The sequence below is a fragment of the Nicotiana sylvestris genome, chromosome 6 (assembly GCF_000393655.2).
Source record: "Nicotiana sylvestris chromosome 6, ASM39365v2, whole genome shotgun sequence".
Classification (NCBI taxonomy): domain Eukaryota; kingdom Viridiplantae; phylum Streptophyta; class Magnoliopsida; order Solanales; family Solanaceae; genus Nicotiana; species Nicotiana sylvestris.
In genome coordinates, this window is record NC_091062.1 from 192,130,969 (window position 1) to 192,157,063 (window position 26,095).

At 39.1% G+C, this 26,095-nt stretch overlaps 1 protein-coding gene across 1 annotated transcript; it reads right to left on the bottom strand.

Moving 5' to 3' along the window:
- Positions 1-15,150: 15,150 nt before the first annotated feature.
- LOC138871864 (uncharacterized) lies at positions 15,151-16,892 on the bottom strand. Its single transcript, XM_070149774.1, has 4 exons — positions 16,817-16,892; positions 16,118-16,712; positions 15,528-15,952; positions 15,151-15,392 (listed from the first exon to the last, which is right to left on the bottom strand). The coding sequence occupies exons 1-4, from the start codon at positions 16,890-16,892 to the stop codon at positions 15,151-15,153; spliced, it is 1,338 nt and encodes a 445-aa protein (XP_070005875.1).
- Between the last annotated feature and the right edge of the window lie 9,203 nt (positions 16,893-26,095).

The following is a 26,095-nucleotide window of genomic DNA, read 5'->3' on the forward strand; positions in this document are numbered from 1 at the left end:
CATCTCAACTCTCCTGGCCACATTGGTCGCCTCCTGGAAAGAAATCTCACTCCTAGTTTCCTTGGCCATCTGAAGTCGAATAGGCTGGATAAGTCCTTCAATGAACCTCCTCACTCTCTCCCTCTCGATGGGAAGTATGATAAGAGCATGGCGGGCCAAGTCGATGAATCTGGTCTCATACTGAGTAATAGTCATAGAACCTTGCTGGAGACGCTCAAACTGCCTCCGATAGGCCTCTCTCTAAGTGATGGGGTGAAACTTCTTCAGAAATAGCTGAGTAAACTGCTCCCAAGTTAAAGCTGGTGATCTGACTAGTCTAGCCAAATAATAATCTCTCCACCAAGTCTTGATGGATCCAAACAAGTGAAAAGTAGCAAAATCGACCCCATTGGTCTCCACTATCCCCATGTTCCTAAGAACCTCATGACAGCTGTCTAGATAATCCTAGGGATCCTTAGAAGATGCACCGTTGAAAGTAGTAATGAAGAGCTTGGTGAACCTGTCCAACCTCCACAAAGCATCAGCAGACATGGCTGCTCCATCACCGGTCTGAGCTACCACTCCCGGCTGAACTGTTCCAACTGGCTGAACTGCTAGAGTCTGAAACTGGGGAGCTACCTACTCCGGAGTGCGAGTAGCAGAAGTCTGGGCTCCTCCTCCAGCCTGAGAGACGGATGGTGCTACAGGAAGCAAGCCTGCCTAGGTGACGCTCTCCATAAGGCCCACTAGATGGACCTGAGCATCCTGAAGTACTGGGGTAGCAATGAACCCCTCTGGGACCTGATCTGGGCCCACCGGAACTGCTAGGGCCAGAACCTCATCATCAAAGTCAACCTGAGGCTCCGCCGCTGGCGCTGCTGCTCTGGGTTGAGCTCTGCCCCTACCTCGGCCTCTAGCACAGCCTTAGCCTCGACCTCACCCTCTGCCCCTCATGGTAGCTGCTTCTGGGGGCTCAGGCTGCTGATCGGTGGATGAGGAAGCGCGTGTTCTCACCATCTGCAAAAGAACAGAGTATAAATTCAATTAGCAATGAGAAACCAAATCGCACGACAGTAAGGAATAAGTGTGAAATTTTTCCTAACTCTGTAGCCTCTAGGGATAAATACAGACGTCTCTGTACCGATCCCTCAGACTTTACTAAGCTTGTCTGTGAACTGTGAGACCCATGTAACCTAGAGCTCTGATACCAACTTGTCATGACCCGGATTTCCCGCCATCGGAAATCGTGATGGCGCCTACTAATATGAGCTAGGTGAGCCAACTATTTGAACAAATTTCCATTTTACCCATTTTATATCCTTTAACAATTATGAAGCAATATCGTGAAAACAACGGAATTTATAATAAGTGGAAGAAAACCATAAACTATCTGAATATGTATCCAATACAACTGTTTAAACAAACTACCCAGAACTGAAGTCACAACTTCACAGACGGTCTAAGAATGCTACATACAAAATCTGAAAGATAAATAATACATTATTTCTGAAATAAGTAGAGGAAATAGGATAAAGGGATAGAGGGAGACGCCAGGTCCTGCGGACGCCTACAAGACTACCTTGGATCTCCGTATGGACTGAAGGCAGCCACCCAAGCTAAGGTCCAAAAGTTGCTTTGGGATCTGCACATAGTGCAGAGTGTAGTATCAGCACAACCGACCCCATGTGCTAGTAAGTGTCTAGCCTAACCTCGGCGAAGTAGTGACGAGGCTAGGACCAGACTACCAGATAAACTTGTGCAGTTTAACTATATACAGCGAAAGAAGAACAGTAATATACAGTCAAGTATGGGAGGGGACATCATGCTGCGGGGAAACATTAGATAAGAATAAAAAGATAGTGGGTAAATAATAGGAACACCAAATTTTAGCTAACAACAAGAATCAGAAATCAAACAAGTGCACGTCATCACTCTTCGTGCTTTTACACCCGTCCTCACCAAAGCAATCAAGTAATAAAAATGTGCAAGGCATCACCCTTCGTGCTTTTACTCTCGTCCTCACCATATAATCAATATAATCGGCATGGAATTGTACATCGTGTGGCACGACATCACCTTTCGTGCTTTACACTCTTCCTCACAAATCATACACGGCATCACCCTTCGTGCTTTAACACTCTCTCACCAAAACAATACACAACATCACCCTTCGTGCATTAACACTCTTCCTCACCCAAACAACAATCACAAATAATAGGGCAAGGAAATGAATGAAATTACAATAAGAATCCCGGCAAGGGAACAATGGTTCAACAATTAAGTCCCGGCAAGGGAATAACATCAAGAACATCAACATCCCGGTAAGGGAGATAACAACAAAAACAACAATATCCCGGCAAGGGAGGCAACATAATGATTCTCTTCTCTTTCTCACTTTTACTTCACAATTCACTTCACAACTTGAGCCAATGCTCTAAAAGGTTCAATTACCACTTATACTTTCACATTTCTTTATACAACTTGAGACAACGCTCCTCAATGTTCGGATTTCACAATTTACTTCCACAAACTTTGTCAATAATAGAAACCATCCCTAAGGCATGAATAATACAATAAAGTCATAATAATCACAATAATAGACTCACGGGCATGCTTGAAACCAACCTATAGATACACATCAACATGCATATACATCATACTCAACAAATAACACATAGCAAATAGGACTCGACTCCTAATCCCTCAAGCTAAGGTTAGACCAAACACTTACCTCGAACTTCCACGGCCAACTCAAGCCTCAAACACCACTTTTCCTTTTGAATTTGGCTCCAAATCAATTGTATCTAGACATAATCGACTTAATAACATCAATAAACGCTAAACAATGCAATTCCAATGCTTAATTATAGATTTCGTATCATTCTTCCCAAAAAGTCAAAAATTGACCCCCGACCCGCTTGGTCAAAACACGAGGTTCGGACCAAAACCCGATCACCGATTCACCCACGATCCTGAATATGTAATTAGTTTCGAAATCCAACCCCAAAACGAGGTCTAAATTCCATTTAAACAAAAAGCCCTAACTCTACCCAAATCCCTAATTTTCTACCCTTAAGAACAAGATTTAGGCCTAAAAATCTAATGGGTGTTAATAGAAATTGAAGAAAATGAGTCTAAGATTACATACCTATGAATTTGTGGTGAAGCTCTATTTCAAAAATCGCCCAATTTAGAGTTTGGAAGAAGAAGTATGAAATTTTTGTTAAATCCTGTATGTTCTGTTATTGTTTAAATAACTGGGCAAAATTGGTCTCTGCGATCCCGGACAAGGGCATGCGATCGCATAGGATAAGGGGGACTGGGCATTGCAATCGTGAAGAAGGGTTTGCGATCGCAAAGAACAATTGGTGACCCCGTAGGCTTAACTCTACACGATCGCGGAAGGAGATATGCGATCGCATAGTACAAAAATGGACCCCCTAAAATTACACTATGCGATCGCGAACCTTCCTATGCGATCGCATAGTACAAAATAACTGGACACCAACAAATAGCAGAAAACCAGATTTTCTAAGTCCAAAAACACTCTGACGCCTATCCGAAACTCACCCGAGCCTTCGGGGCTCCAAACCAAACATACACACTACCTCAAAATGCCCTACGGACTTACTCGTGCATTCAAATCACCAAAATAACATCAACAACTATGAATTTAGCATCAAAATCATGAATCACTTAAGAGCTTCACATTTTCCATTTTTTCTCAAATACGGTCCGATTCACGTCATTTCAAGTCCGTTTCTTACCAAATTTCATAGACTCGACATAAACCACATATAAGACCTGTAACGAGCTCTGAAACCATAATACGAGCCCGATACCATAAAATTTTAGGCACATTCCATTTCCAAAACTCATAAATAATTCTAGAAAACAATTTTCTTTAAAAATTCATTTCTCGGGCTTGGGACCCCGAAATTCGATTTTGGGCATACGTCCAAGTCCCATATTTCCCTACAAACCCTCCAGGACCGTCAAATCACGGGTCCGGATCCGTTCACCCAAAATGTTGACCGAAGTTAACTTAATTCATTTTAAGGTCAAAATTCCTCATTTTTCACAAATTTTCACATAATGGCTTTCTGGCTATGCGCCCGAACTGCGTACATAAATCGAGGTGAGACTGAAAGATGTTTTAAGGCCTCGAAATGCAGAATTTACTTTTAAAACAAGTGATGACCTTTTGGGTCATCACACAAAGGTTCATCTCTTGTTTTAAAAGTCAAAACTGTGTTTCGAGGCCGTAAAAACCTTCTCTTGTCTCACATCATTTTTCATGCGCAGTCGGGGTGTATATGCGGAAAACCCTTATGTGTAAAATTGAGAAAATGCTAATTTTGCCTTTAAAATTGAATTTAAGTTGACTTCTGTCAACATTTTGGGTAAATGGATCCGGAACCGTGATTTGATAGTCCCGGAGGGTCCGTAGGAAAATATGGGACTTGGGCGTATGCCCGGAATTGAATTCTGAGGTCCCTATCCCGAGATATGAATTTTTGAAATAAATTGTTTAATTGAAACTATAAGAGTTTTTGGAAATTTAACAGTCTTAGAATTTGATAGTATCAGGCATGTATTTTGGTTTCGGAGCCCGGTACAGGTTTAATATGATATTTGAGTTGTGCCTGTAAACTTTGGTAAGAAACGGAGGTCATATGACGTGATTCGGACCCTTAGTTGTAAAATTTGAAACTTTGAAAGTTCTTGAGATTTTTCCTTGATTTTGATGCTAAACTCGTAGTTCTAGGTGTTGTTTTGACAATTTTATCGCACGCACAAGTCCGTATGATGTTTCTAGACTTGCGTGCATGTTTGGTTCGGAGCCCCGATGGCTCGGGTGAGTTTCGGATAGGCTACGGGGTTGTTGGACTTGGAAAAACTCTACTGGTGCACCAGTTTTGGTGTGCCCGCACCTGCGAGCCTATGGCCACAGGTGCGAGCTTGTAGGTGTGTGTTTTTAGCCGCAGATGCGGCTCAGCCCAACCTTCCCTATTTCCGCAGTAGCGGAACTCTTTCCGCAGGTGCGGCCCCCAATGGGCCTGTTCATTTCCGCAGAAGCAGAAGATTTTCTGCACATGCGCTTACGCAGGTGTGACCCAAGCACCGTATGTGCGAGGGTCGGACAGCGGGGGTGTTTAAAATAGAACTCCAGCCGTTTTTCTTTTTCAATTTTCAATAAAGTAGAAGGCCTGGGGCGATTTTCTCAAGAGTTTTTCTTCCCAAAATCATAGGTAAGTGTCCATCAACTACTTTCTTTCAACTCTCCATTGTTTTTCACCAATTTATAACTAAAATTCTAGGATTTTCATGGTAGAAATTGGAGATTTTGGTAGAGTTAGGTTTTTTTTGTATAATTGGAATTTAGACCTCGTTTTGGGGTCGGATTTCACAACTAATTGCATAGTCGAGCTCGTGGGTGAATGGGTAATCGGGTTTTGGTCAGAACCTCGAGTTTTGACCAAGCGGCCCCAGGGTCGATTTTTGACTTATGGAGGAGGAGGGGATGATAGAAAACCTATAATTAAATATTAGGGTTAATTCTTTAGCATTTATTGATGTTGTTAAGTTAATTATGTGTAGATACAAGTGAATTGGTGGTGAATTCTAAAGGCAAAGCGGTGTTTGAGGCTTGAGTTTGGCCGTGGAATCCGAAGTAAGTGTTTGGTCTAACCTTAGCTTGATGGAATAGGTTTTGTGTCCTATTTGCTAGATGTTAGTGTTATGTTCAACGTATAAGTGTGGTGACGAGTATCTATACGTTGGTGTCAAGTATACCCGTGAGTCGTATATAGTGATTGATATGATTTTTCATTAAGCACTACTTAGGTTTAATCTGATAATTATCCATGTTGATGGTATTTACTTGGTATTGCCTATTGCTGAGTATTGGTTCAAGTTGAGATTTATTTCGTGAAGCTAATTAATTAAACGAGATTGGTTATAGTTGTTTCCCTTGCTGGGATGATATTGTTTCTATTGTTGACTCCCTTACCGGGACGTTATGGTTTTTATTATTGTTTATACTGTTGATTTCCTTATCAGGATGCCGTCATTTCATTTGTTTGGGTGAGAAAGAGTGTAAAGCATGAAGGGTGATGCCGTGCGTGATATTGTGAGTGAGTGTTAATGCATGAAGGGTGGTGTCATGTTGATATTGTGAGTGTTAATGCACGAAGGGTGATGTCGTGCCATGATTATGAGTGAGTAAAAGTACGAAGATGATGTCGTGTCGTTTCTGTTGATTTTATGGTAAGAATGAGAGTAAAAGCACGAAGGGTGATGCCGTGCAATTGTCTCTGTGTTATATTTCCGTTGTTTTAAGTTTGATATTTACTTTGTCGCTTTATTTCGTTATTGTACTAACTTGATATTTCCTCCCCTCAGCATGTTTCCCCTTTCCGTAGTATTCCATTTAATTCTTGTTATTATTGCCTCTTGTATATGATTAAATTGCACGGGTTTATATGGTTGTCGTGTCCTAGCCTCGTCACTACTTCGCCGAGGTTAGGCTCGACACTTACCAGTATATGTGGTCGGTTTTACTGATACTACACTCTGCAGTTTTTGTGTAGATCCCGATATTAGACCCTTCGAACCATAGTTCGAGGTTGCTGCCTTCAGTCTAGTGGAGACCTGAGGTAGTCCTGCAGGCATCCGCAATCCTTGGCGTCCTCTTCTATCCTGCTTCTTTTCTGTTTTTATCTATATCTGAGACAGATGTGTATTTATTTTGTTCATACCACTTTTTGCAGTATTCGTAAACAGTCTGTGAAATTGTGACACTAGTTCTAGGTGTAGTTTTATTATGAATTTCGTATTAGTATTAAATTAAACTGTTAGATTTTGTTCTTACGTATTTTGATTTCCGCTGATTTTATTATATCATCTGGTAAACTATTAAAGATAAAGGAATAAGGTAGATAATCAGTAACGTTGGCTTGCCTAGCGGGTTTAACGTAAGGCGCCATCATGGTCCCGGCGGTGGGAAATTCAGGTCGTGACAAGTTGGTATCAGAGCACTAGGTTTCTTAGGTTTCACAATTCATGGATAAGCTTAGTAGAGTCTAAGGGATCGGTACGGAGACGTCTGTGCTTATCCCCTAGAGCTACAGAGTTTAGTAATGCCTTCACATATATTCTTCTATGTCGTACGATTTGATTTCTCAATGCTAATTGAACTTCTACTATGTTCTTTCGTAGATGGCGAGAACATGTGCTTCTTTATCCACTGATCAGCAGGCCAATGTTATGCTAGAGGCCGAGGCAGGGGCAGAGCTCAGTCCAGAGAAGCAGCACCAGCGGCAGAGCCTCAGGTAGAGTTTGTTGATGAGGTTCCGTCCCAGACAGTTTTGGCAAGGCCAACTCAGGTCCCCGAGGGGTTCATCGCTATCCCGGTACTTCAGGATGTTCTGGTCCGTCTAGTGGGCCTTATGGAGAGTGTCGCTTAGGCAGGCTTACTTCCTGCAGCACCAACCGTCTCTCAGGCTAGGGAAGGAGCACAGATTCCCGCTACTCGCACTCCGGAGCATATGGATTCTTAGTTTCAGACTCTAGTAGCTCAGCCTGCTGGGGTAGTTCAGCCGGGTGTTGTGGCTCAGACCGGTGATGGAGCAGCTATGTCTGCTGATGCTTTATGGAGATGGACAGGTTCACCAAGCTTTTCACTACTACCTATGGAGGTACATCTTCAGATGATCCCTAGGACTATTTGGATAGTTGTCACGAGGTTCTTCGGAACATGGGGATAGTATAGACCAATGGGGTCGACTTTGCTACTTTTCGTCTGTCAAGTTCCGCTAAGACTTGGTGGAGAGATTATTGTTTGGCTATACCAACTGGATCACCAACATTGACTTGGGTCCAGTTCTCTCAGTTATTTCTGGAGAAGTTTCTTCCTATCACTCAGAGGGAGGATTATCGGAGGTAGTTTGAGTGTCTCCAGCAGGGTTCTATGACTGTCACTCAGTACGAGACCGGATTTATTATCTTGGCCATCATGCTCTTATAAAACTTCCCACCGAGCGATAGAGGGTGAGTAGATTTATTGAGGTACTAGCTCAGCCGATCAAATTGCAAATGGATAAGGAGACGGGGAGTGAGATTTCTTTCGAGGATGCAGCCAATGTGGCCAGACGAGTTGAGATGGTTTTATTACAGGGGAGTGGTCAGGGGTCTGACAAGAGGCCCCGTCATTTTGGTAGGTTCAATGGTGCCTCATCTGGAGGCATGGACTCTTTTGGTAGGGGCCATCCTCCCAGGCTGTTTCATTCAGCACTTCAGGCTTCTCACAGTGCTCCAGGTGGTCGTGGTCCTCATATGCAGTATTCTGATTAGTTTCCCTACAGTGCACCACCAGCTCCTATCAGTGCACCACCGCTCCAAAGTTTTTAGGATTGTTACTCAGGCCGTCAGGGTCAATTCCAGGGTCAGCAGTCCCAGCAATCGAGGGCTTGTTATACTTGTGGTGATTCGAAACACATTGCTAGATTTTGCCCTCGAGCCTCGCCGCACCGGGGTTCTCATGCCATGGTTCCAACACCGGGTGTTTTACCGCCCTCTCATCTAGCTAGAGGATAGGGTCGAGGTGTTATAGGTGGAGGTTAGGCCATTAGAGGTGGAGTCCAGGCCGCTAGAGGTAGAGGTCAGCAAGTAGGAGGTCGTCCTAGGGATGTAGTTCAGAGTGGTCGGGCCTAGCCCCGATGTTATGCTATTCTAGCCAGACCTGAGGCTGAGGCCTCTAATGCAGTTATCACAGGTACGATTTCAGTTTGTAGTAGGGATGCTTCAGTCCTATTTGATCCAGGGTCCACATATTCCTATGTGTCATCTTATTTTTCCCCTTATTTGATTATGCCTCATGATTCTCTGAGTGCTCCTATATATGTGTCTACACCGGTGGGTAATTCTATTGTGGTAGATCGTGTCTACCATTCATGTGTAATGGTTATTGGAGGTCTTGAGACTAGTATAGATCTCTTATTCCTCGATATGGTGGATTTTGATGTTATTTTGGTGATGTATTGGTTGTCGCCTTATCATGCCATATTGGACTGTCATACCAAGACCATGACCTTAGCATTGCCGGGGTTACCTCGACTGGAGTGAAGAGGGACTCCTGGTCATGTTTTTTTTGAGTCGAAGCCTTCTTAGTTCTACCTTGAGCCACAATAGTAGCGATAGTTTCTTGAGCAGCATCCTGAGTGTCGGTGTTATAGTTGCGAGTACGAGCCATTTCTGCGAGTTTTGGAAAAACGAATAAATTAGATAATTTCTTAGAGGTAGACTTTACTGCACGATCTAAAGTATGAAAAAAAAAAGACTTTTCCTAAATGCTTGTAGCCTCCTGTTTATAAATATGTCACGATTCATACACATAAACAAGATTCTACTAATACGGCTTTATATACCCCTAGGACTCTATAAACCTGAGGCTCTGATACCAAGTTTATCACGACCCATTTTCTGAACAAGCCGGGACCGACACTCGATCACTAAACATGACCGGGCGAACCATCTCTGCTTATCAAATTTATTATAACTCCAAACTTTATATGCAACAAGGCAATATTCTAATCAAATACTTTTGATTAATTTAAACATTTAAATAAATCAACCCCAAAACTTTATTCATAGTAACCAATGAAATACTGCTAAGTTATTATCAAAAACATCTGAATCTTAACCCAACGACTATGTCTATGAAGCCTCTACTGATAAACTAACACACTGCTCAGGACATGAGATTTCCTGGATAGTTCTCTAAGTAAATAAAGAAATAACTAAATAAATATGACTCTAAGGAATACTCCACGAACAAAAGCGGAGCTCACCAATAGCACTGGAAGAGAAGGAAGTCCTAACTCGTAGCCTGCTCGCCTGCAAATCCGGTTCCTACATTGTACCGCAGACCAACGTAGGTTCCTAAAAGAGAACGTCAGTACCATCCATTATACTCAGTGAGTCTCAACAACAGGGGGCGAAACTTTAATAACATATACATTATGAGCAAAGGTTCTAAATGCATGTAAAACATAAAGCTTAAAAGAATAATTTTAAATAATTGCATAACTGTAGTTTATGAATATTCTAAAAGAAATTCTTTTCTTTTTCTTTATTATAAAAAAAAAGATACTTCACTTTATACTTTGGGAGTTCCAACTATTCTGACTTAACTCTGTCTCAGTCACCGTGTGATCGGCACGGGTTCGATCCCAACCTGATCGAATAGGTCCAATCCACGAGGTGTCACTCGCTTCATGATTCTCAGTGATCATGTATCATACCTTAGCATGGCTAAGTAAATTCTCAGCAACGATGCCCTCGGCTCGTGTGCTCCCTGCTTTGGCACAAGTAGTTTCAGTAAGTCAATGCTTGGTCAGGACCATTGGCCTAGACGATGACCCCTTCTCAGAATAAAGGATACTCCCAAAAATCTTCTTGTGACTTTTCAAGTCTAAATCTTTTCTTTATAGAATATCATGTACATGCTCATGTTGGTATCCTTAAATGTAAAGCATGACATAAGAATGAAATAAACATGTAAAAGTATTCCTAAAGATTCTTTCTTCTTCATCAATTTTCAACATGAAAATACCATATAAGAATAACACAAAAATCTGAAAATTTATGCACATATATCATAATAAATCATTTAAACTTTTGCTATAATAAATCATCTAAACTTTTGCTAGAACAATTCTAAGTTAATAGGTACTCACTCGCTCCAATTAAGTAAATATAAACTCTTTTAAGAAATTCATCAAACACTTTGTATGCGGGCTTTTATGAGTTAAACCACTTTAGTAAAGGGTTATATCAACTCACCTCAAAACTTCTCGAGCCAATACATAGGTCCCAGTCCAATTGACACCAGTCGAACAATTGATTCTACAACAACCAGTGCATTTTAATCAATTTTTAAAGTACTACACCTAAATATGAAATTTATTGTTGATATAGATGAAGAATGAAATTAACTATTCAATTTCTACCTATTACTACTATAGGGTACGTAATTGACAATAGAAATTTTATATACCCGGGTACAAGAATTAGTGATTTGTAAAGAACCCTAGAATTTTCGTTCCCTGTGTGAGCAACCTTGCTGCCTCTGTTTCTTGTCGATGCGTGAGTCTCAGAACAAAAGTAACCTTCTGTTTTGTTAAGGCTTTGCCTTCAGGCCTCTTTCTTAGTTGGGTTTGATTAAGGCTTCCAAGCCTTTTGACTCTTTTTTTAAAAGAAATACGTATGCCCCCCCCCCCCTCCTTTTTATTTATTATTATTTTACTTTTATTGTTTTTTGCCTTTTTGTTTTGTTTTGACTTAACTAATAACTAATGATACTCAGTTTAATAATTAGTACTATTAAATTATTAATATTACCATAATTATATAACCAATTATTTATAAATATCGAAGTAACTCAAAAAATTAATCACAAGGGTTTTTAATCTGTAATAGAACTATAATTTAAGATTATAAATATTAAATTTTATATTTAGCGGGTCTTGAAATTTTTATAGATTTGAGGAGTGTTACAATCTTCCCTCCTTAAAAATATTCGTCCTCGAATGTTGCTAGGGCCTTATTCTTAAGCTAACAATCATTCCTTAAGTCCTTGAACCTCTTAAGTTTTCTTAGCACTACCCACTCTTCCAATGGATTCAAAATTTTGGCTAACTCCCTAAATTTTCAAAAATTTCGGCAGGGTTTCCTTTGTAAATTGGACTGTCCAAAAAATATCCTTGTCACAAATACCACAACTACACCAACATCAACCAAATATACCATAACAGGCCATTCATAGGCACCATACACAGCTCATATATTAATTACTCACACTCCGGTAAGGAGGTACCACAATAACTAACAAGAATCTCAAGCACAACAACTTTAGCACAAGTAAATCACCTTAATGAATTAAATATACTACGACATAAACTAAATTACTACAACAACTAAGTATAATCTAGGAAGGACAGAAACACTTGTTAACTTGTATTTAATAAATGAATTATAAATGTCAAACCAAACTTATGTTCACATACCTTGTTACTCAAATAAATAAGGATACTTCTTCCTCAAATCTTCCTCGACCTCCCACATAGCTTCTTTTGAATCATGATTACTCCACAAAAATTTTACGACGTTAAATCTTTTGTTCTTAACTTTCTTACTTGCCTATCGAGAATTTCTATAGGTACCTCTTCATAAGTCAAGCCTTCTTTAATTTCTATGGTATCTGCATGTATTATATGCGACTCATCATGAATGTACTTTCTAAGCATCGACACATGAAAGACAGGATGAACAGAGGACAACTCAACGGGTAACGCTAGCTTATAAGCCACGTTTCCTTTCTTTTCTAGAATTTCATAAGGTCCGATAAATCTAGGGCTAAGTTTCCCTTTCTTACCAAACCTCATAACTCCTTTCATTGGTGAAACTTTCAAAAACATCTTATCACCAACCACGTACTTTAACTCATGATGCCTCTTGTCAGAATAAGACTCTTGACGACTCTGAGCCGCTTTAAGTCTTTCTCTAATTAGCTGAACTTTCTCCAAGGCCTCACAAACAAACTCTGGACCAATCAACGGTACCTCTATTGGTTCAAACCAACCCATTGGAGACCTACATCTCCGCCCATACAACGCTTCATAAGGAGCCATACTAATGTTGTCCTGATAGCTGTTATTGTAAGCAAATTCTATAAATGGCAAGTGATCATCCCAATTACCTCCAAAATCTATAACACAGGCACAGAGCATATCTTTGAGAGTTTGAATAGTCCTTTCTTCCTGGCCATCGGTGTGTGGATGGAAAGCAGTGCTTAAATTGACTTTGGTACCTAATCTTTTCTGAAATGCCTGCCAAAAATGTGTTGTGAACTGAGGGCCTCTGTCAGATATGATTGAAACTGGAGTACCATGCAATCGGACTATTTCTTTGATGTACAACTGCGCATACTGCTCTGAGGAATCTGCCGTCTTTACTGGTAGGAAATATGCGGACTTTGTCAGTCGGTCAACAATAACCCAAATTGAATCATGTTTATGGTACGTGCGAGGTAGACCTACTACAAAATCAATATTAATCATATCCCACTTTCACTGTGGTATCTCTATATCTTGAGCTGGCCACCAGGCCTCTGATGCTCGGCTATGACTTGCTGGCAATTTAAACATTTAGCCACATGATTTGCTACTTGTTTCTTTGTGCCTTTCCACCAATACAACTCTTTCAAATCTAGGTACTTTTTGGTAGCACCTGGGTGGATAGAGTACCTTGAATTGTGAGCTTCCTCCATTATGGCCTTCCTAAGACTATCTACATCAGGCACCCATAACCGATCATTCAACTTCAAAACTCTGTCACTTCCTAGAGTGAAAGCAGTGATTTCGTTGCTTCTAACTCCTTCTTTTAATTTCACTAAGTACGGATCTTCGTCTTTCTTACCTTAACATGCGCAATAAGGGAGGATTGCGCTAAGGCATAAACAGTTATATCTCCTTCTTCGTTCTCATCCAATCTAATTCCATCATTTGCTAGTTTTTGAATTTCTCGACCCAAAGATCGCCTTTGTACTGCAAGATGGTCCAAGACACTCATTGACTTCCTACTAAGTGCATCTGCTACCACATTAGCTTTGCCCGGGTGATAAAGGATATTGATGTCATAATCTTTAATAGCTCGAGCAATCTTCTCTATCTCAAATTTAGTTCTTTTTGCTTGAAAATGTACTGGAGGCTTTTATAATCTGTAAACACTTCAGAATGCTCGCCATAAAGGTAGTGTCTCCATATCTTTAATACAAACACCACTACTGCAAGCTCCAAGTCGTGTGTGGGGTAGTTCTTTTCATGATTCTTTAACTTCCTGGAAGCATAAGCAATAACTTTTTCATTTTGCATAAGAACACAACCAAGACCAATTCCCGAGGCATCACAATATACTGTGAATCCACCTGAACATGTCGACAAGGTTAATACAGTTGCAGTGGTCAACCTTTTCTTTAACTCTTGAAAACTCTGCTCACAAGCGTCTGACCACTGGAACTTAACTGTTTTTGAGTCAACTTAGTTAGTGGAGCTGTAAGTGAGGAAAACCCCTCTACAAACCTTCTATAGTAGCCATCTAACCCCAAGAAACTCCTGATTTCAGTTGGCGTTGTCGGCCTAGACCGGTTCTTGACTGCTTCAGTCTTTTGAGGGTCTACTTTTATTCCTTCACTAGATACAAGGTAGCCTAAGAATGCCACTGACTGCAACCAGAACTCACATTTTGAAAACTTGGCATAAAGCTCATTCTCCTTCAAGGTCTGCAAGGCTATTCTAAGGTGTTCTGTATGATCTTCCTTGCTCTTAGAGTATACCAAAATATCGTCTATAAACACGATAATAAAGGTATCCAGGAATGGCTTGAAAATTTTGTTCATAAGGTCCATGAATGCAGCTGGAGCATTTGTCAACCCGAAGGACATCACTAGAAATTCATAGTGCCTGTAGAGAGTTCTAAAGGTTGTTTTAGATATATCCTCTTTTCTGATTCTCAACTGATGGTACCCCGAACTCAAGTCTATTTTTGAAAAGTACTTTGCACCCTGAAGTTGATCAAATAAGTCATCAATTCTTGGCAGTGGGTACTTGTTCTTAATAGTAACTTTATTCAACTGTCGATAGTCGACACACATTCTGAGAGACCCATCTTTCTACTTGACAAACAGGACTGGGGCACCCCACGGTGAAACACTTGGTCTGATGAAGCCCTTGTCAAGAAGGTCTTTCAACTGTTCTCTTAACTCATTAAGTTCTGCTGGAGCCATCCTATAAGGAGGTATAGATATGGGTTGAGTGTCTGGCATGAGATCAATGCCGAAGTCTATGATTCTTTCGGGAGGAAGTCCAGGAAGGTCATCTGGGAAAACTTCTGGAAATTCTCTAACAACTGGCACTAACTGAAGAGTTGGTGGTTCTGATTCTGGATTAATAATGTGAGCCAAATAGGCGAGACACCCCTTACCGATCATTCGTTGTGCTTTAAGGTAAGAAATAAACTTACCTACAAGCGATGCTGAACTACCCTTCCACTCTAAGACTTCTTCATTTGGAAATTGGAACCTGACTATCTTGGCATGACAATATAACATGGCTAGCAGGAAGACAACCAATCCATACCCATGATCACATCAAAATCCACCATTTCTAACTCTATGAGATCGGTTTTGGTGTTGCGACCTTGGACTGAAACTATACAACCTTTATAGACTGTGGTGACTTTCACTGACTCGCCAACTGGAGTAGATACTAGGAATGGCTCACTAAGTTGTTCAGGTTCTAGTCCGAGGTTAATTGCAAAGTATGGAGTCACATATGAAAACGTTGAACCTGGATCTATTATGGCATAAGCATTATGTGAGCAGACTAAAAGTATACCTGTAATAACTTCTGCAAATACCTCTGCACTCTGACGATCAAGTGTAGCAAACAAACGGGGTTGTCCCCCTCCCTAAGTAACTCGGTATGCACCTCTGCCTGCTCCATGCCTAGTCTGATTATGAGAACCACGAGCCTGAGGTGATGCAACTGTAGTAGCTGAGGAACTAGAAGGACGAGTTGACCCACCACTGAAATTACGTTGCAACTTTGGGCAGTTGGCCTTTATATGACCAATGTCTCTATAATGGTAGCAACCATGAAACTCGAGCTTGCACTGATCTGAATGTTGCTGCTTACATGTTCCACAAAGACTTTGTTGGTGTGAATGTTGCTCAGCATGACTCTGGCTATGTGAGGATGATGTCCTAAAATTCTGATTCTGGCGAGACTGATTTCCATAATTCTGAGTACGTCTGAAGGAAGACCCACCACCTGACTGATGACTGGACTGAGCTGGTGCTAATGACTCCTTATTAGAGGAATCCCTTCCACCTCCGCTAGATGTACCATTAAACCTACCCGTTGTCCGAGATTTCTTATTATGCTATTTTTCTTCTCTCCTTAGTTGTCTGTCTTTTTCTAAGTGATTGGAAAATTCCACAATAGAGGAGAAGGATTTCATCCCTACTACTGCAGCTGATGTCATATCCTTAATGTGGTAAGCTAAACCGCCAACAAACCTACGAATCTTTGCTTTTTCAGTCTTAACCATGTGAGGAGCATGCTTAGCTAACCTTATGAATTCCATGTAGTACTTTTGCACACTTTTACTCCCTTGCTTGAGATGTTCGAACTCTGAAGCCTTAGCTTCCCTATCCTCTTCTCGGATAAAGTTAGCCATGAAGGCCCCTTCAAATTCTTCCCAAGTAGGCAGACCATCATCTTCATCTCTTTCATTTTCCCATATCTCAAACCAAGCGCCGGACACATCTCTAAGATGGTAAGCAGCTAGCTCCACAGCTTCATCATCAAATGCTTTCATCACTCGAACGGCTTTCTTGACACCCTCCAGCCACAATATCAGATCTTTATCAACTATAGAACCATGGAACATTGAAGGACTCAACTTCACAAATTCATTCACTCTTGAGGACTTAGAATTGTTCTGTCTATTTGATTGAGGTGGAATCTCATCTCTTCTCTCGTTCTGGTTGGCCATAAAGGCTTTAAACATCTCTATAGCACTGTTGACAGCATTAAACATCTGACCCACCTCGGGAGATATAGTTGCCTGAGCCGGAGCTGCTGTTGGGGGCGGTACTGGATCGTGAGGTACTGGATCATCATGATCCACCCCTTCTTCTTGTTCAACCCAGGGTACATGGACTCCCTTTGTGGATTTCCCCTCTTTTTTTGAGTCGAAGCCTTCTTAGTTCTACCTTGAGCCACAATAGTAGAGATAGTTTCTTGATCAGCATCCTGAGTGTCAGTGACAGAGTTGCGAGTATGAGCCATTTCTGCGAGTTTTGGAAAAATGAATAAATTAGATAATTTCTTAGAGGTAGACTCTACTGCACGATCTAAAGTATGAAAAAAAAAGACTTTTCCTAAATGTTTGTAGCCTCCTATTTATAAGTATGGTGCGTTTTATACACATAAACAAGATTCTACTAATACGGTTTTATAGACCCCTGGGACTCTATAAACCTGAGGCTCTGATACCAAGTTTATCACGACCCATTTTCTGAACAAGCCGGGACCGGCACTCGATCACTAAACATGACCGAGCGAACCATCTCTTCTTATCAAATCTATTATAACTCCAAACTTTATATGCAACAAGGCAATACTCTAACCAAATACTTTTGATTAATTTAAACATTTAAATAAATCAACCCCAAAACTTTATTCATAGTAACCAATGAAATACTGCTAAGTTATTATCAAAAACATCTGAATCTTAACCCAACGACTATGTCTATGAAGCCTCTACTGATAAACTAACGCACTGCTCAGGACATGAGATTTCCTGGACAATTCTCTAAGTAAACAAAGAAATAACTAAATAAAGATGACTCTAAGGAATACTCCACGAACAAAAGCGGAGCTCAACAATAGCACTGGAAGAGAAGGAAGTCCTAACTCGTAGCCAGCTCGCCTGCAAATCCGGTTCCTACGTTGTACCGCAGACCAACGTAGGTTCCCAAAAGAGAACGTCAGTACCATCCATTGTACTCAGTGAGTCTCAACAACAGGGGGCGAAACATTAATAACATATACATTATGAGCAAAGGTTCTAAATGCATGTAAAACATAAAGCTTATAGAATAATTTTAAATAATTGCATAACTGCAGTTTATGAATATTCTAAAAGAAATTCTTTATTTTTCTTTCTTATGAAAGAAAGATACTTCACCTTATACTTTGGGAGTTCCAACTATTATGACTTAACTCAGTCTCAGTCATCGTGTGATCGGCACGGGTTCGATCCCAACCAGATCGAATAGGCCCAATCCACGAGGTGCCACTCGCTTCATGATTCTCAGCGCTCATGTATCATACCTTAGCATGGCTAAGTAAATTCTCAGCAACGAGGCCCTCGGCTCGTGTGCTCCCTACTTTGTCACAAGTAGTTTCAGGAAGTCAACGCCTTGGTCAGGACCCTCGGCCTTGACGATGAACCCTTCTCAGAATAAAGGATACTCCCAAAAATCTTCTTGTGACTTTTCAAGTCTAAATCTTTTCTTTATAGAACATCATGTACATGCTCATATTGGTATCCTTAAATGTAAAGCATGACATAAGAATGAAATAAACATGTAAAAGTATTCCTAAATATTCTTGCTTATTCATAAATTTTCAACATGAAAATAGCATATAAGAATAACACAAAAATCTGAAAATTTATGCACATATATCATAATAAATCATCTAAACTTTTGCTATAATAAATCATCTAAACTTTTGCTAGAACAATTCTATGTTAATAGGTACTCACTCGCTCCAATTAAGTAAATATAAACTCTTTTAAGTAACTCATCAAACACTTTGTATGCGGGCTTTTCTGAGTTAAACCACTTTAGTAAAGGGTGATATCAACTCACCTCAAAATTTCTCGATCTAATACGTAGGTTCCAGTCCAATTGACACCAGTCAAACAATGGATTCTACAACAACCAGTGCATTTTAATCAATTTTTAAAGTACTACGCCTAAATATGAAATTTATTGTTGATATAGAGGAAGAATGGAATTAACTATTCAATTCTTGCCTATTACTACTATAGGGTACGTAATTGACAATAGAAATTTTATATACCAAGGATCAAGAATTAGTGATTTGTAAAGAACCCTAAAATTTTTGTTGCATGTGTGAGCAACCTTGCTGCCTCTGTTTCTTGTCGATGCGTGAGTCTCAGAACAAAAGTAACCTTCTATTTTGTTAAGGCTTGCCTTCAGGCCTCTTTCTTAGTTGGGTTTGATTAAGGCTTTCAAGCCTTTTGACTTTTTTTAAAAAGAAATTCGTTTCAAGCCACTTTATGTCCCTCCCCCTTTATTTATTATTATTTTACTTTTATTGTTTTATCCCTTTTTGTTTTGTTTTGACTTAACTAATAACTAATGATACTCACTTTTAATAATTAGTAATATTAAAATTATTAATATTACCATAATTATATAACCAATTATTTATAAATATCGAAGTAACTCAAAAAATTAATCACAAGGGTTTTTAATCTGTAATAGAACTATAATTTAAGATTATAAAAATTAAATTCTATATTTAGTCTTGAAACTTTTATAAATTTGAGGAGTGTTACAATTTTCCCTCCTTAAAAACATTCGTCCTCGAATGTTGCTAGGGCCTTATTCTTAAGCTAACAATCATTCCTTAAGTCCTTGAACCTCTTAAATTTTCTTAGCACTACCCACTCTTCCAAGAGATTCAAAATTTTGGCTAACTCCCTAAATTTTCAAAAATTTCGGCAGAGTTTCCTTTGTAAATTAGACTGTCCAAAAAATATCCCTGTCACAAATACCACAACTACACCAACATCAACCAAATATACCATAACAGGTCATTCATAGGCACCATACACATCTCATATATTAATTACTCACACTCCGGCAAGGAGGTACCACAATAACTAACAAGAATTTCAAGCACAACAACTTTAGCACAAGTAAATCACCTTAATGAATTAAATATATTACGACATAAACTAAATTACTACAACAACTAAGTATAATCTAGGAAGGACAGAAACACTTGCTAACTTGTATTTAATAAATGAATTATAAATGTCAAACCAAACTTAGGTTCACATACCTTGTTACTCAAATAAATAAGGATACTTCTTCCTCATATCTTCCTCGATCTCCCACGTAGCTTCTTTTGAATCATGATTACTCCACAAAATTTTTACCGATGCTAAGTCTTTTGTTCTTAATGTGATATTGTGAGTGAGTGTTAATGCATGAAGGGTGGTGTCATGCGGATATTGTGAGTGTTAATGCACGAAGGGTGATGTCATGCCATATTAATGAAATTAAAAGCACGAAGGGTAATGTTGTGCCATGATTATGAGTGAGTAAAAGCATGAAGGTGATGTCGTGTCATTTATGTTGATTTTATGGTGAGAACAAGAGTAAAAGCACGAAGGGTGATGTCGTACAAATTATCTCTGTGTTATATTTCCGTTGTTTTAAGTTTGATATTTACTTTGTCGCTTTATTTCGTTATTGTCATAACTTGATATTTCCTCCCCTCAGCATGTTTCCCCTTTTTCCGTAGTATTCCATTTAATTCTTGTTATTATTGCCTCTTGTTTATGATTAAATTGCACGGGTTTATATGGTCGTCGTATCCTAGTCTCGTCACTACTTCGTCGAGATTAGGCTCGACACTTACCAGTACATGGGGTCGGTTTTACTGATACTACACTCTGCATTTTTTGTGCAGATCCCAGTAATGGACCCTTCGGACCATAGATCGAGGTTGCTGCCTTCAGTCCAGTGGAGACCCGAGGTAGTCTTGCAGGTGTCCGCATGCCTTGGTGTCCTCTTCTATCCTGCTTCTTTTCTGTTCTTATCTATTTCTGAGACAGATGTGTATTTATTTTGTTCAGATCACTTTTTGCAGTATTCGTAGACAGTCTGTGAAATTGTGACACTAGTTCTAGTGTAGTTTTTTTATGAATTTCGTATTAGTATTAAATTAAATTGTTAGATTTTGTTCTTCCGTATTTTGATTTCCGTTGATTTTATTATATCATCTGGTAAATTGTTAAAGATAAAGGAATAAGGTAAAATAATCAGTAATGTTGGCTTGCCTAGCGGGTTCAATGTTAGCCGCCATCACGGTCCCGACGGCGAAAAATTCGAGTCGTGACATTCCTCTAGCCACAACTCTCCTTTAAATGCACTATGCATGTGTTGATTAGACTGCTTGTGTAGTGTAAATGCTCATTTCCAACTTTTTTCTCATTTTGGAAAATAATTAATTTTGTTTATTCAAATAGAAGTTTCCATAGAGAAAGTAAAACTAATTTATAAATAATACCGCAACAAAAAGAAGTATCGATATTTACAAGATTTTCATCTTTATTCATATTATCTTAAAGCAATTTGAAAATAAAAATTAAACGATTTTCATCTATCCATACAATTTGAAGGCTATTTCAAACTAAACATTTTCATATTCAAAAGTAATTTTAAAAAATATACCTTGTTAAACCTCAAAAGTTAATTTAAGTAATGAGATTTGTTCCTACTATACTAGGAGGTTATATCTTATATACTTAATTGATTTGATAAATTAATCTATATGGTTTGAACATTATTATTCCATGATAACTTTTCAAATATCAATAGGTTGTCTTAAACCTTAGTTGTTATAATTTTTATATTGTTTCATTATGAAATTAACACATGATAATTCCATAATAAAAATATTTTTCTCATCTCCTAAAAGTTAGGAAACACAAAAATCTATATATTTTATATAGAATTCTATCAAATGTTTATTATTCTATCACCAGTTAACATCAATTTAAACGAGTTATAATAAAATATAATTTGAACTACTATATTAAATTACTATAATTTATATCATGTTTATATTTGTTTTGGTGCATATTATTCTCTTTGTTTGAAGTAGTAAATCGCCCAATTAAGAATGCAAAATTAAGAATTTCTCTTAATTTTGATGTAAACAAGCAGTACTATAGATTTCAACTCTCTCATGGCCATGATTAGTATAGATCATACAAATCATAATTGTTTTCATCTTTTATCGTATTGTAAATAATGATGATGTTGTTCGTTTAAACTTTCATCAAGTAGCTCATTGTTTTCACTGTTGTAATACTTGCGAGACCAATTTGGATGTATTCCAGATTAGTTTACAGACAGATTGGTATGCCTTTTATTCTAGAAAATTATTAATATAGATGACACTTGTAGCTTTTGATGTATTCTGTCACGACCCGGAACCACCCTCGGGAGTCGTGATGGCGCCTACTCGTAGAAGCTAGGCAAGCCACAAATCATAAACTACTAACTCCTTTATTTTAAAATCCTTTTTATCAAGCATAACCTCAAGCGTTAAATATTTAAATAACAGCGGAAATATGGAATTAAAGCGGAAGACTTAAATTAAATAAGCTGAACAACAGTGCGAAAATCAACATATGCCTCTACCCAAGAACTGGTGTTACATCACTCACGGACTACTAAGAGTACTAAATACAACCGTTGGAAAGAAATATAACATTGTTTGTCACGAATGCATGAGATAACAGAATGAAATATAAGATAGTGTCACGACCCAAATCCCGGTCGTGATGGCGCCCAACACACTACTAGGCAAGTTCGACCATTATTCAACACTTAACCCAATTTATAAAAAATAGCGGAAAAAAATATCAATTAAGCAAGATTAAAGTACTGAAGATTTTAACAAAATATACAATATAATCTCACTAGGACCCGGTGTCACGAATCCGAGCCTCTAGAATACAGAATATCATCCTAATACATGGTATATCCAAAGTCTGATAATGCGGAAATAAAGAGATAGGATAGAAGGGAGAAGATCAATGGCTGCGAACGCCGTGCAGCTACCTCGATACTCCCAGTGGCTGGATCTGCTGATCAACTGGATCTACTGAGCCTGAGACTGCCCTGGATTTGCACACAAGGTGCAGGGAGTAAAGTGAGTACTCCGACCAGTGAGTAATAAAAGTAACTACAGTCCGAAGATAAGAAAATCCAGTAAATACACAAAGTAAGCTAAAATCCAAATATACAGCAACATATGGAACTGAGCAGCTAAACACCAGTATAAATACAAATACATGAATGCAATGCAATGCATATGATGGTACATTCCAGTACCCACTGCGGCGTGCAGCCCGAGCCATCCATATTTATTTATCGTCGACGGCGCTCACTGGGGGTGTGTACAGACTCCGGAGGGGCTCCTACAGCCCAAGCGCAATATCTTGGTCAGTCATTGTTACCTGACCGGTCAGCCATTGTTACCTGACCAATTTATATCATACAGTGCCATTGTTACCACTGTTCAAGTATATCATCCAGTGTCATTGTTACCACTATTTCAAGTATATCACACAGTGTCATTGTTACCACTGTTTCAAGTCACTTTATAATCAGTCCAGAAAATAATATAATAAGCCCCTTGGGCATTTACAAAACAGAAGTTCCCAGCCCGGAATACATTTAAAAATATCATTTAAGTTTTCAACACTTAGAATTATGGCTGAGTTTGCAAAACAGCATTTAAAACCTTGGACTGAAATTAAATGATATGCAAATCATGCTAAGCAGTAATATCAATCCTCGAAGGATTTTACAAATCGGCACAAGGCCCCAAACATGGCATCAAGCCCAGTAATATCAATGAAGTATGTGTATCAATCACCAGTATAGTATAAACATCACACGGGGTGGACCAAGTCACAATCCCCAGTAGTATCCGACCCCGCACTCGCCATGGAGTGCGTGTCACGCCTCAATATAGCGTTATGATGTGAAAGTCCAGGGTTTCAAACCCTCAGAATAGCATTTACATCTATTACTCACCTCTAACCGGCCGTAGACTAGTTCGCAATGCCCTTTCCTCTTGAATTGACCTCTTCGCGCGTCGAATCTAGTCAAAACCACAACGAATATGTTACAATAGGCTAAGGGAATATAACCCAATCGAAAAGACTCGAAAAATGTCGAAAATCCCGAAATTAGCAAAACCCGAGCCCCAGGCCCACATCTCGAAATTCAGAAATTTTTACATCAATACGACCCTTATCTCGCCACGAGTCTATACATACCAAATTCACAAAAATCGGAGTTCATTTGACCCCTCAAATCACCATTTAATTCTCTTAAGTTTCAAGCCCTAAACCACCATTTTTGTCCATAAATTACTTGAGTTTTCAGCTCTAATCCATGTATTTAACTTGGAAATAAGTAGAAACAACTCACCTTTGATGCTTGATGAAATCCCCCTTGAAATTCTCTCCAAAATAATCCAAGCCAAATGAAAGAAATGAAAGAAATAAGCCAAATCCGTGTTTAAAAGAATCTGCCCGTACTTCGTCGAGTTGTACCTTGCACTTGTGCTATACAAGTTGTATATCCTATTAAAATTGTTCCTTGTCGGACACCTTCTGTTTAAACACCCATAACGTCTTGTATAAATATCCAAATGACAAACGGTTTGAAGATTTAGAAACTAGACTCAAAGGTCTTTTATTTGATAGGTTGTACACCATATAACTCTTTATATATCCCGAGATATGAGCTTCTAAATCGGCTCCATGAAATCAGAAAATTTCCGGAGAAACTGCTCCACCAGTCATTTTCAATCAATCATAACTTTCTCTACAAATGTCTAAATTACGATTTCTTTTGCTTTCTGGAAACCAGATACAAAGGGCTACAACTTTTGTTTTTGAATCATATCAAAATGCCTTGTATATCAAAGGTTATAGGTCTCCGAAGTACGCTCCATGACTGCACATTGCTGTCCAAAGACAGCTTAGCAGCAGAAATTGCAGCAGCTTTTATTTTCACTAAAAAGGCTCTAACTCCATCATACGAACTCGGAATTAGACGATTCTTGTTCCTATGAGTCACAAATAATAATACGAACACAATCCTTCAATCGAAACTCAATTCAGAGCTCGTTTGCCCAGTTCAATACCCATTTCGCTCGTTAAACAATTAACTCACATTTCACGTCAAAAACTCAATTGCGACTTGATGAAATTAAACCAAAATTTTCAGATCAGTCCTATAATTCATGATTTAAATTCTTGAAGTCTCGAAATCAAATTTGGATCTCTAGAACTAAAAATGGACCCTTGGATCATTACATTCTTATGCTCAAAACGGCAAAAATCTTCCAAAAACTCTTCCAAAACTTATCCGAACCTCATGGGACCCCGACCAAAAATGCCAACATAATTCATAACATCATTAAAACCTGTTCAAATCATCAAAACACCTCAAACAACATCAAATTGCCCAAAACTCATCGAATTCAAGGCTAAGTTTCCAAAAATTCCGAAAATACACTTTCGATCAAAAACCCGACCAAACGATGTCCGAATGACCTGAAATTTTGCACACAAGTCACATTCGACATTACGGACTTGCCACATCTTTCGGAACTGCATTACGACCCCGATATCAAAATTTCCACTTCCGGTCGAATTTTCTCAAAAACCTTTAAATTTCTATATTTAGCCAAATGACTTCAAAATGACCTTCGGACATCCGAATTCACTTCCGATCGCGCTCCCAACTCCAGAATCACCATACGGATCTATTCCCAGACTCGGAATCCCAAACGGACATCTATAACACTGAAATGCCTTCCAACCCAAATTTATGAAATTCTTCTAAAGTACTAACTTTCACAATATACGCCGAAATGCTCACGGGTTACCCAAAACCAAATCCGGACATACGCCCAAGTCCGAAATCATCATACGAACATGCTGGAACTTTCAGATCCCAATTCCGAGGTCGTTTACTCAAAATTCTAATCCTAGTTCATTTCTTCAATTTTAAGCTTTCAAAATGAGAATTTCCATTTAGATTTGACTCCAAACTTCCTGAATTTTAATTCTGACCATACACACAAGTCAATATACCTGAGATGAAGCCGCTCATGGCCTCAAACTGCTGAATGACGCGCCGGAGCTCAAAACGACCGGTCAAGTCGTTACAATCTCCCCCACTTAAACATACGTTCGTCCTTGAACGTGCTGAGAACTACACTGAAGTAGTCCAAAATCACTTGTTTAACACATCATGCACCTTCCCATGCTACCACTACTCCGTTGAGCACATTAGCTCGATAATTCTGTAGATATACTTATTTATTCAAGCAAATAAGCCATTAGGCCCAATTCCAACATCCTGAATTTCCCTGCCAAGCCTGTTTCCATCATACGACCACCATATCAATCTCCACACGCTGTACCCAAACATGACTGCATAACTTTGCTGAATTCACACTTTGCATCACTTTACTCATAGAACCACAATAACATTCTTTAAACATAATAGTCGAAATTCCACGAATCTGATGCTCCCATTGTATCTCATGATCTACACAGGTCTTGCTCTAGTTTTTTTTTTTTGTTTTTTTTTCAACACCGATATGACTGAAGAGATGTGCCGAAATTC